This window comes from Drosophila willistoni (genome assembly GCF_018902025.1).
Source record: "Drosophila willistoni isolate 14030-0811.24 chromosome 2L unlocalized genomic scaffold, UCI_dwil_1.1 Seg139, whole genome shotgun sequence".
Lineage (NCBI taxonomy): Eukaryota > Metazoa > Arthropoda > Insecta > Diptera > Drosophilidae > Drosophila > Drosophila willistoni.
This window is the reverse complement of record NW_025814046.1, coordinates 2,385,199-2,397,907: the sequence shown is the minus strand read 5'-3', so window position 1 is coordinate 2,397,907 and position 12,709 is coordinate 2,385,199. Positions and strand designations below refer to the sequence as shown.

The window sequence follows — 12,709 nt, the reverse complement described above, 5'->3', positions numbered from 1 at the left end:
ACAGCAACAACAACTAAAACTACAACAACAACCAAAAACAGGTTAACAAAGCGAACGTTGACAATATTAGAGACGCTAAACTTAGCCAATATTATCATTACAACAAAGCCGACGCTAACGTCACCGCCTCTGCCAAGAGTCCTTTGAATCCGGAATCCTGTTTTGCGGCATCCCTCGACAAAGACATCGAAACATGCAGCTGCGTTAAGGATTCGTTTAACCTCCCACAAAAAAAAAAAAGATAAAAAAAAATATTAAAAAAATTTTAAATAATAACTAAATAATAATACTACAAAACGACGACAATCAGTCAAGATGAGTGATGATCAAACAGCGCTCAATGAAGAGAAAGGTGAGTGAAAACCCATCTCTGTTTGCCTGTCCCTTTATATGTATGTAGTTTTCGTTCTCTTGGGTAAAACGCTTGAAGGGGGGAGAGCTGGGAGCTACCCCATACCCATACCACCTCATACACATCAAATCTGGCTAAAAATGAGAACAGGGGCAGCATAGCTGAATAGAGAACTGAGAGTGCTCCTCTGACACTTACAAGCGGCACTTGCACGCAAACCATACTAAAAAGGACTTACAGTGGTTTTCGATGAAATGAAATTTACCATTTATTAGCCAAGGAGGAATACCATTTTTATAGTTTTGCAAACCAACAAGTCTTTGGGGAGAATATAAGAAAATGTTGAATCTTTTTACTTTCTTTCGATTGAGAGTGAAAGCCGTTTACAAGGACTAGAACTATTAATATACATACAAAAGGTGACAACTCTCAAATTATTTATTTGATTGGACGATCTATCTAGTGTCCCTAGATTATGACTTTTCCATCATAAATTCCAACAGTAATGGTTCTAAAGTCTAGAAGCAAGAAAAGTTGATTAAATTGATCTTAAACTAATGTTTCCTAAGTATTTGAGCTAAAAGTACTGCCAGATCTGTGGATTTTAAATGTGCGCCCCTCGATGTATGCAATGTGAAGTGAAAAAATTCATGTACTGAAAACTAAAACCACTTTGAAAATTTCTTTTAGCTAAATACTCCTCATCGCAAACATTACTAATACATAAATTTATAGTTAAGTACAACTATTGAATAAATATGGGCATCAAATCGAGTCAAACAAGTGTTACCGGATTTTGTTGAATAAATGATTTTCAAATAGTTTTTATTAAGAAAAAGTTATTTAACTGCGTATTAGATACTTTCGGTATGCAACTTTATTTTAGAACTACAGTAGAGTCCGGTTATAAAGACTCCGATTATAACGTCCGTCCGGTTATAGCGACTAAATTTCGAAGAGTGACTGGTTGGTCCCAATACAAACTTATATGAAAGGGCATCCGGTTAGAACGTATTCCGGATACCCTATGAACGGATTCTACTGTATTAAAGTATCCCGCAGAAATTAAGAATTGTTGTTAAGAAAAATATTTCTGGAGTTTCTTACAATATTTCCGCGCATCTTCACATTTTCATAATTGACAAACTCAAACCTAACAAATTCATCTATCCCGACTTAAGAAAATTAATGACTTTAGGACTGACATTAACCATTTAAGGGTACCCTTGATTGAGAATTGTTGTTAGGAAAACAACTTTCTGGAGTTCTTTACAAAATTTCACATTTTTCATGACTGACAAAGTTAAGCACAACAAATCCAACCATCTTTACTTCAAAAAATTAATGTCTTTAGTGTCGCCATTTAACAAATGTATCATTAACCATTTTAAGGGTCAATATATGAATAAGATAATGTCTTATATCAATTGTGAAATGTTGTTAAAGTAATAATTCCAGGAAATTTACAATGCTTGTGCCTAATTTCTCAAAAGATACCTAAATTGATTACTTTAACAGATTTTTAAAGTAAATTAACCTATCTCTACTTCAGGATATTAATCTTTTTTAAGTTAAATTGTTAGCCCATGAAAGCAATTTAATTTTAATTGCAGATGTTAAATATATACTTAAGAATATACCTAACTTCTTCATCAAAATGTTATTACAGACAATAATAAAAAAGTTTACAAGTTTTTCGACTAATTTTAGATTTTGCACGAATGACAAACTTTGCGTTGAGTTGATTTTTCTTTGCTGATTGTTGATGCTTTCCACTTGAGCTACATCAAAAGCTTGTTTTTAAGCTATTTAAGAGACAAAAATCCACTGTGCCAAGTTTTTGGGGTTTTGTTGGCTGGTGGTTAGGAGGTTGGAGGTTCTTATGTGTGTGTGTGTGTGTGTGTGTGTTTGAGTCGATTATGGATGGAGTGAGTTCTCTAGTCGTGCTCTTTTTTGGTCTGTGTGTGGTGCGTGTTTTGTGCTTGGCTTTATTGGCTTCTGCCCTCTGTGCTCATCAGCATAATTAAAGAGCATTGCTCACAGTGAGTATAAGTATGTGTGGGTTTGGTTGTATGTGTGTGTCTATGGGGTGTGGGTACATTTTAACCTCTGACTCTTGCAGTCTGAGCCTCTTCCTGCCAGGGCCAATAAAAATGCGAATTCAAAAGACCAAGGACCCAGCTTAATGGCGCCTCCGAAGACCCTTTTTTTTTTTTGCCAAGGGCAATTTAAATAAATGATAAACAAATCGAAATCGAAATGGGGGAAATGGGGTAAAGCCTATATATGTAAATAGTGTGGGCGAGACGGTAAAGAGAGTGGGAAATAAAAATCGGTCATTCCTTTATAGAAAAGTTTTTACTTCAGACTGATGATGACTGGCCATAAGTTACGCAACGCCATACCAAATTCTCTTCAATTCCCAGAATTGCCATTGTGCCAGGAGGTTGCAGGAGGTTGAGCCAATGGGGGGGAAAAAGGGCCGGAGGATGTGGCGCTGAAAAATAAAGGGTTAACACACAATGCAGTCAAACACACACACACACACCCACACACCCACTGAGACACACAAAGGCTGATGATGGCTGATGGAGGGAAGGGATTACAGATATGAACGGAAACGGAAACTAATTAAATATGTAGAGAGCAATTTTTGCATCTCTTTTTCTTCGTCCTACTGTTTTTTTTTTTCTCTCTTTTTGTTTGTTTTTGTTCGACATTTTCGCTGCATTTTTAGTTTCATTTTACCTTCTAGCAAATTCTATCCTTGCAATCTCTCACTCTATCTCTTATCCTCTTGCAATTCAAATTTAGAGCTCCTTTTAATTCAGGAAACTGCTGGCAATAGAAAGTGCAATTATGCCAAAGCCCAAATAAAAACTGAATCCATATTCCAGTCACCATTGAACTTGTGCAAAGGTCTATCAAAGCAATGCAGCTGCAACATGCAGTTGCAACTGGTTTTGCAGTTTTTTGTTGAATTTGTGTTTGTGTGCAATTTTGGCTCTTTGAGAATCATTTTGCTTCCGCATGAAGATGCAGCACAAAGCGGCAGCACCAAAGCGGGTTTACTTATTATGCAATATGGGGAAGATGTGCGTCTTTGTTGCATTTACAATAATGTTAATGTGCGACCGCCAACCGGTTACCCAGAGTCATCATCATCATCATCCTCTTTCGCTTTGGTTATGTTGGCCCTGTGGCGCCTCTTGTAAACCCAAATACTAGTTATTTCACTGGGCCTCTCACTTCAATCTCCTTCCTCTTCACTCTCCTCCACTCTCCACTAGTTAATGTAAGCTACAAATTTTTTTTGGTATCCCATTTGATTGGTAACAGCTTAAGCGTTGGTGTTGTCTTTGGTTGCTTCTTCGTTTCATTTTTGATTTTGGATTTTTGATATATTCGATTATATATGTACAAATGTATAAATGTATGTGTGTACGGTAGGAAGTCAAGTTTTTTATATAAGAAGTAACGGGATTTCATGACCAACCAACCGAGGCGAGGCTTGTCTTCGCTTTTGTTAACAATTCGAGTGAATTTAAATGTCTATTAATTGATTTGGCAACAGATGGAAATGTTAATCAAGAAAAAACCAGATGTAGGCATGTTATTTATTTGTTGATTTGTTGTTTTGCCTTTTTTTTTGTTTTGGCCCCGTTTCAAACGGTTTAATGAAAATTGCAGCAGCAGCAGCAGCATCAGCCCACTCACCCATCCATCGCCTCATAGTCGCTCAATGCTAATGAAAAGACTAGCTAATCATCAGCGAAAGCCCTAACAATGGACAACAGATAGATAGAGAAATAGAAAAATAGATACAAAGAGAGATAGATAGATAGTGAGAAAGAGAGTGTGAGAGAAAAGGAGGGAGACTGTAAATAAAAGAGAAAGAGGAAAAGAGAGAGCGAGTGAAGCGAAAGATACAGATACAAAAATGCACAGGCGCTGGCCATGACCTCTCCTACTCTGATGATGATGCTCTGATGTAAGCAATGTTGCTTCTGTCGCTGCCACTGTATGTAGCTGCTGATGATGATGATGAGTGGCGAAAAAATAAACCAAAAATATCCATGGTACATTTGGTTTTTTCTTTGAATACCCATAACAGGCGGGATGAGCAGAGTATATTATTGTCAATGAAATATATGTAAAAGCCAGTAAGAAACATGTTTAACTGTATAAATATTCGTGATCCGTATAAAAAGATAGGTAGATTGAGCTATGTTTCTCTTCTGAAACATAGAGTTAACAATTGAAACTATTATATTTAAATGCAGTTTAAGTTTTTGCCGAGAACATTTATTATTAAGTTCAATTAATTTACTTTATGTAACGTAAAGTAAATCAATTTTTCATCACCTCTTTTATTCTCTTAATAAATAGACTAATGTACAAAAATTTGGATGCCTAATAACATACACAATGTCTATCAGTCCACAAAAGTTCATAAAAATCGGAACAAAACTGGCCGCGTAGTACGTGAAATTGAGTTAATAAATAGACTAAAGTAATCAAAATTGGGATACTTGTTCACCTCTTCGATATCTACTCTATTACTCCACCAAGTTTTATAAAAATCGGATTAATATTAGCCGAGTTGTACATGGAAACTTACTATGCAGATCAAGAATTTGCATAAAGATGATTTGTTACATTCTTAATAAATAGACTAAAGTAATAAAAATTGGGATGTCTATTCAGCTAAAGAATATCTATCATTCCACCAAATTTCATAAATATCGGAACAAAACTAGCCGAGTAGTACGTGGAATTAGATACTCTATTAATAAATAAACTAAAGTAATATATATTGGGATGCTTGTTCACCTAATCGATATCTATCAGTCCACCAAATTTTATAAAAATCGGAATAGCACTTGGAAACTTACTATGCAGGTCAACTTTTTGCATAAAGATGATTTGTTACACTCTTAATAAATAGACATAAACAATGTCTATCATTCCACCAAAATTCATAAAAATTGGAACAAAACTATCCGAGTTATAGAAAGACAACAAAGTACAAAATTGAACGCAAAGAGCGATAAAGTGCAAAAGAAATGGCATGCAAATTACCTTTAAACTGAAAACCGTCTTTATCACTTGGTGCTAGGTATACTAGATTCGTTGTAGATACTTACTTTCTTCATTTTTTCTTTCGGTTGCCTTTGCCAACATTGCAGCAGAGCATGACAAGATGTATATATATATTTTCTGATGACCGCCTGCAAGGCAAGGCTTAACCCAATAATGGTTACAAACACAGAAAAGCCAACTCTTGAGATACCATCCATCCAGCTATGATAGACGGGACAAATTTGACCTAACCCAATTGCAAGACCCTGAAACATGATGAAATGGCCAGCAGCTTCTCAACTCCAATTGACCCAAGAAGCACTGAACACTGAATTTGTGCAATAGCGGAAGAAGTTTCTTACTAAGAAAGTTTTTGATTAAGCAAGAAATGAAAGTGCATTAGACATGAATAAATCATTTAACTTTCCCGCAAAATGCTCCAACTCTCTAACATAAAACCAAAAGAACTCTAAAACTAAGAAGAAACTAAATGGGAAAGATAGAGAGAGAGAGAGAAAGAGAGAGAGAGAAAGAAATAAACCAAATACCAACATTTAACTAAACTCAACATTTATGCAACAGAATGAATCTTTAATAAAAATTCTCTGAAATGAACAGTCAACTTTCTTGCTCAAGACATTTTAGTAAAGTAAAAAAAAAAGTAATAAAAGAAATGGAGAAGAAAAAATATATATGTATGCTTGAGCAAGTATCAAGAAATTTTAATATGGTTATATACATATTTGCATATATAGTTTCATGTATTTGTGCTATATCAATATAATTTAATAAAATAAACTAATATGGGCAATTTTTTCAACCGTTTGTTTTGGTTTCCCATGAAAGTGAAACTATTTTTGCACAAGAGGGAAAAATGTTTACCAAGACACAATAAATATGTGCATACATAATTCAATAAAAGGTTCAGATAGAGAATAGATATGGATTACATAAAAAATTAGATATAGAACATATGTATGTACATATGTATATAAATGTGGTTTTGCTTATTCAGGCGTTGCTTTCATATCTATAAGTGTTTATAATTCAATATTTATAGATTTGATTCGGTTCTCAATTCATTCGATTCAGTTGGGCAGTAAACGAATGATTTAGTTCGACTACTACGTTAGCTCTTGTATTTAGTCAATCCATTCATGCAGCTCTTTATCTTATGTAAATAGATAAATAGATATATAATCAAGAAAACATTCAATTGCAATTTAAATATGGTAAAGAAAATTAGCATCAAATTCAAGTTAAATTTTGTTTCTAACTTAAGTGAATAGTCTTAAAAATTAGAAGGAATTATTAAATACATACATATCTATCTTTTTTGTTTATTTGTATTATTATAATACTATGAATATATTCAATTTATTCTCAATTTTATATTAGAAGCCTCTTCAAAAGAAGCTAGGAATACTTTTCGGGAGTTTTATAAGAGGTCAATATGTACATACATACATACATACATATATACATACACAATAGTAAATACATAGATAGATGTATAGTAAATAGAATAAATCAACAAAGACTTTCCATGAAACTTTCAAGGATTTTTTCTTTGAAATTTGTTTTCATTACCTAAGTATTGATAGTTTATTATTACTAGAAACTTTGCGAGGTGAAAAGTCAAATTCAAAACTTAACGAAAGTTTCTGTTACCAACAATAAGAAATAAATGTTTTGTTTTGCTTCTCGTTTATAGTTATTATATATTCGAATGTAAAAATAATCCAAAATAAAATCTTTTGTATTCCTTGTACCATTATCTGTTTGTCCAGGACTGAAGCAGAACTTTTGCAAGGATTCTGTTAACAACCTTTTGGGATAAAGTATAGAAAACATGTTCATTAACATTTGGATATCAAGAGGTTTCACAAATAAAACAAAACTATTTGTATCAATAGTTCATTAACTCGATTACAATCGGTTTGTGATACATTGACTTAATATTGGCACTTAATTGAAATAGTTAATAAAAAATACAATGGATGAATTACAGAACAAGTTTCAATTTGCTCTCACATACATACATACATACATATGTATATATCAGCTAACACACATTCTGGATACTAATTACTTTTCTGAAATGAAACAAACTTCAAACAAAACTATATATAACTGAATCAGCTGAACAGAGATGAAACTTTTCCACAGCATTTCTCCATTATCATTTAGTGAAAGAGAAATTTTATTATGTATTCGCAATTCGAACTTACTTTACCTTCCTTTCTCTTCGTCCCCCTCCCTCACTTCATTCTCGTCTCTCTGGCAAGTGTAAAAAGTTTTTTCTTTTATAGAACTTTTGCAGTTCGGTTATTCAGTTGTCCAGTTGGCCACCGTTCCGGCCAATTTGGGTGGCAAATAAATTTTCCATAACCGGACAGTCATAAATAAATATTTAATGGCTTCGAAAAAATAACAATAACAAAAACAACATTAAGGGAGAAAAGAAAAATAACAACAAAATAATAAAAAATGACAAGGAAAAAAAACCCTTGGCCAATCGCACTCTCAATGTATTACACATATTGTTACATGCAGATGTGTGTCTGTGTGCCTGTGTGTGTGTGTGTGTGTGTGTGTGTGTGTAGACATGAACCTGATGCAGACGGTCCACGTTATGCAAGTTCCCCCCCGCACAAAAAGGAATTGCCAATAGGAAGTTCATATCAAAGACTCTCGAACGCTCATAAAACATCGCAAACAACAACAAACAGCAGCAGCAGCAACAATAACAACAACAACAACAACAGCAGTAGCAAAAGTAACGAAAATAACTAACGGTTAATATACTAAACAAGCAGCTGGGCCAAACAACAACAGCATCAAGGCCCTGGGCCAGTGGAACTGGAACTGGTCAAGTTGCATATTAATTTGATTTTCGATTTACAAAATTTGAAGCTTACGTCAAAAAAAAAAATGTAAAATACGAATTAAAAAACAAAAAAATAGACAACCAAAAAAATAACAGGTACAAATACCTAATAAGCTTAGGGCAAATGACGAGAGATTTTCACTAGACACGATGAAAGTGGAGCACTGGACTGAAAGAGCGGAAGAGCGGAAGAGATCGCAAGCTAACAACGATGGTGATGACGACGACGACAAGGAGGGGGAAGTCAGTGCTAGAGTTTTGCCAAAAACAAAAAAAAAGGGCGGTGAAAGGTCAACACTCTCTTGGGGCAGAGTGAGATGACAAGATGTGAGAAATGAAATGGAAAACGAAACGAAACAATGTGGCCTTCAATGGGTCGTGGTCGTCGACGATGGTCGTGGTGTAAGGTAGCTTCGCCTCTGCAGCTCTGCGTCTCTTCATCTCTTTGCATCGTCATCAGCGACGTCGTCGCCGTTGTTGTCTTCTCTCTTGCAAAGATTATCTCTGGCACTTGCCTCAACGACTGGCACAACGCTGGCTTCAGTTACATAATCTGTTTTTGGCCATTTGGTTTGGTATAAAAGCAGCATGCCAAGTCTTTGGGCAAATCATTTCCAGTCGAATCATATAGCCCAACACAGACGGGGCGCGATTGAACACATACTCACAGGGAGCGAGAGAAAGAAACGGATATTGAAAGGAATCCTTAAGCAAAATGGCAGCTCGTTTCATTGTAAGTTACAAAGTGATGGAGAGAGACTCCGAGGGGGAAATTGGATCCTAATTGATTACTTTTCATCACCTATAGATTGCCATGCTCTTGGTGGCCACTCCATTGGCCTCAAGCAAGCCCACCTTTGGTCGGGAACATGTTCATATACGCATTCATTTGCCCGAAAGTGGAGGCGGCGGCGGCGGTGGACATGATCATCATGAACATCATGATTTCGGCGGTTACAGTGCTGGCGGCGGTGGAGGCGGTGGTGTCCAAGCCTATGAGATTCATGATCATGGTCATGGAGGCGGCGGCGGTGGTGGTGGTGGAGGAGGTGGCCATGTAGCCACCTATGCCGTTATCACTGAGAATCATGCAGGCGGCGGCGGCGGCGGCGGTGGCGGTGGACACTATGAAGGTGGTCACAGCTCTGGTGGTTACAGCTCTGGTGGCTATAGCTCCGGTGGTTACAGTTCCGGTCATGATGATGCCAAGATTGCAGCCATTGCAGCGGCAGCTGGCTCTGGTTCCGACCATGGTCATGGTGGAGGCGGTGGTGGTGGTGGTGGCTACGGAGGTGGAGATCACGGTGTGGCCCACATTGCTGCCATTGCTGCTTCATCGTCTCATGGTGGTTACAGCGGTGGTGGAGGCGGAGGCTATAGCAGTGGAGGACATAGCCACGATGATGCTAATGTCGCCGCCATAGCAGCTGCTGCCGGTTCAAGCAGTGGTGGATACAGCAGCGGTGGTGGCTACAGCAGCGGCGGTGGATACAGCAGCGGAGGACATGGACACGATGATGCTAATGTCGCTGCCATAGCAGCATCTGCCGGTTCAGGAAGCGGCGGCTATAGCGGTGGCTACAGCAGTGGTGGTTACAGTGGTGGCTCCAGCTACAGCAGCGGTGGATCCAGCTATAACAGCTACAGCGGTGGTTCCAGCTACAGCAGCGGAGGTGGGTCCAGCTACAGCAGCGGCGGTGGTTATGGCGGTGGTCATGATGACTCTCAATATGCTGCCGTGGCTGCTGCTTCAAGCGGTTCACATGGAGGCGGCGGTGGTGATGCTGGTTACAGCTACTCAGCACCGGCTGCTGGCGGTTGGTCTGGTTCCAGCTCTAATGGCTGGGCTTAAACCTTACCACAAACAGCATTGGCCATCTAGTCTCTATGTGCTCCATTTCATTGTTGATTCCCCCCTCCCCCAACTTAAGTTATACCATCAAATCCATCCCATTTGCCTTGTTGACAACAAAAAGAAAAATAAATTTTAGTTTTATATAATAATTTAATCATCCTGTGAAACCAAAAATTTTTTTTACTGGACATCCTCCCCCTTTCAAGGAATGCATTAATATCCTTTCTTTTTCGCGGTTTTAACACTGCCCGCGGCATTTTCCCGCAAGGGTCGAATGAACCAACGATTAAAATGATCATAGACGGTAAAATAAAATGCTGTTGTCAGGCCAGATTTGAATAGAGTGGGGGACATGCCCTTATAGAAGCCACTAATGCCCTCAACACGATATGTGGTGGTCACACATTGAACAAATGTCGGGCATTTGGGATTGCGGCCAAAGGATTTGCGTTCATCCTCGAAAACACTCAATTGTATACGCTTCTTAACCACATCCGCTGGATAGACAAAGACTTTGGCACCCACACCAGCAAGGGCACCATTCATAAACAATATAAATCCAGGAATAGTGTGTTGTGGGTTGGGCTTTTCGGTTATACGCTGATGAGCCACTACGACCATTTCATTAAGAAATTTGTAAATGAGAAAATTCGCTCCGACCAATGGGAAAACCTGAATCAATGTGAATGGCAAACCCCGCGTGAGGCCACGTAATCCCTTATTCTGCATTACCTTATACACGCCGCTAAAGATGTCAACCTTGCTGGAACGACTATGCGGATCGGATGCCACAATCATTGTCCGGATAACATCAAATGGCTGTGAGGCTATTGTACCCAAACAACCAGCCAAGCCGCCACACATAAAGAACGTCAGCAGTGGACGATTGGAAAAGAATTCCGTTCGATTGGCCAATATCTTTAAACGCTCATACGACCAGAACTGGACAAAGGCATACGTAATGCTCATCACTTGGCCGGAATTGTGACCCCTCCAAACGCCACGCAATCCCTCCTCTTTATATATGGAACTTAAAGCCTGCAACATGCCACGATATTTCGATGATTCGTGACTCCCCTTGACCGGCTCCACTTGCAATTGGAAACGTATTTTCAGCACATCGAATGGCTGGCACACAAATCGTGTACAGGCTCCGGCCAGCCCCCCACCCACTGCCTGGAGGACCTGAACTTTCGTCGAGTTCTCGGTCATCTGCGGTTTGTGGTCAAAGAAAACGAACACAAAAAAAATGAAATAGTCAAATACAAAAAGAAAAAAAAGTAAAGTCAAAAACTAATAATTTTGAAAAAGTTTTAACTGCCGACTTGGGCAAATTTAGAAATATAAATTTATTTTACATTTATTTTACATTTAACAATTGCATTAAGAAGCCTCTTCCAGTATAACGTATACGCACAGTGTGACAACTAAACTGAGGGGCAGATTAGATGCTTTAAAAATGCTGCAATATTCTTTGGATTCTGACAATCAGTCTTACGATTTCAAATTCAATTTCAATATTTGAAAGGTTGCCATTTAGAGATGTATCTGACCTTCCTACTGAATTTGTTCATGACCATAACAGGCAGATAAATATTAGCACAAAGACATATGTACTTCAGGTATGACATGAGGGACACTTTTGCGGTTAATACAAAGTGGTACAAAGATGGTTAACTTCTCATAATTAGTTTAACAAGAAAATGTTATGTAATAAGTAGAAATGAAGGAAGTCTAATTCTAAGCAGATTTGTTTAGGTTTATTTAATCTTTAATCAAAAATATCTTGACTTTCTAATCAAAGTTAGCCATTTTAGAACTATACCAAAGATAATAATTAAACGATTTACAAACAAGACTATAAAAAGGCAATTCGTTAACCGAATTAAAGTGTTGGTTTCCTAGATAATGTAATAACTGGCAAATCGATGACATGTAAATGTAAAGCGGTGCCAAAAATTTGAAATATAAATTTCTTGACTTTAAATTCTGATTTCATGCGATTTTTATATAATGTTAGTGAAAAGTTTTATTATTATTTTATATGTAGTTTTTGTCTAAGCCGAAGGCCCTAGTTGCCAGTGCTTGTAGTTAGGTTGATAACTAAGAAACCTAAAACTACATCCATACACTAGCCTGGGATTCGATCCCGGATCCTCGTTGTTCAGTTGCCCAAATGAAAGTGAAAATTTATACATAATGTCCTAATTTTAATAGGTATGAGTTGGTCATTCTATTAAGATGGTGTACCATAAATTTTGTGGACATAGATACATAGCTTTGACACTATTTTTTTTGGAGGTGAATTTTGATGCAAAGCCCTTTTAATATTTTAAAATTTTTTACAATCGACTTTACATCTTTGTTCCTTAAAAAAAAGTTGAACAAAAGTCTAGTAATACTAAGGAAAAACTCTTTGCCAAAAATGCTCAGTTGGGAGAATCTACTTTGATGCCAATTAAAAAACTGATTTTTTTAATGTAATTTTTTGGTCTCTCGACTTGGCATTTCGCCACTAACTGATTCCATA

At 37.3% G+C, this 12,709-nt stretch overlaps 3 protein-coding genes across 3 annotated transcripts in view; 2 read left to right on the top strand and 1 right to left on the bottom strand.

Moving 5' to 3' along the window:
* The first annotated feature begins 263 nt into the window (after positions 1 to 263).
* The window catches only part of LOC6638487 (sodium channel protein 60E), a 34,807-nt gene continuing 22,361 nt past the window's right edge, over positions 264 to 12,709 (top strand). Inside the window, exon 1 of the mRNA XM_023177784.2 lies at positions 264 to 352. Within this exon, the coding sequence (XP_023033552.1) occupies positions 316 to 352 (37 nt within the window). The 5' untranslated portion in view covers positions 264 to 315. The remainder of the gene's footprint in view (positions 353 to 12,709) is intronic.
* Positions 8,338 to 10,333, top strand: LOC6638146 (glycine-rich cell wall structural protein 1.8). Its single transcript, XM_023177792.2, has 2 exons — positions 8,338 to 9,057; positions 9,133 to 10,333. The coding sequence occupies exons 1-2, from the start codon at positions 9,040 to 9,042 to the stop codon at positions 10,174 to 10,176; spliced, it is 1,062 nt and encodes a 353-aa protein (XP_023033560.1). The 5' UTR covers positions 8,338 to 9,039; the 3' UTR covers positions 10,177 to 10,333.
* On the bottom strand, positions 10,318 to 11,454 carry LOC6638147 (mitochondrial thiamine pyrophosphate carrier). Its single transcript, XM_002061382.4, has one exon. The coding sequence runs from the start codon at positions 11,389 to 11,391 to the stop codon at positions 10,393 to 10,395; it is 999 nt and encodes a 332-aa protein (XP_002061418.1). The 5' UTR covers positions 11,392 to 11,454; the 3' UTR covers positions 10,318 to 10,392.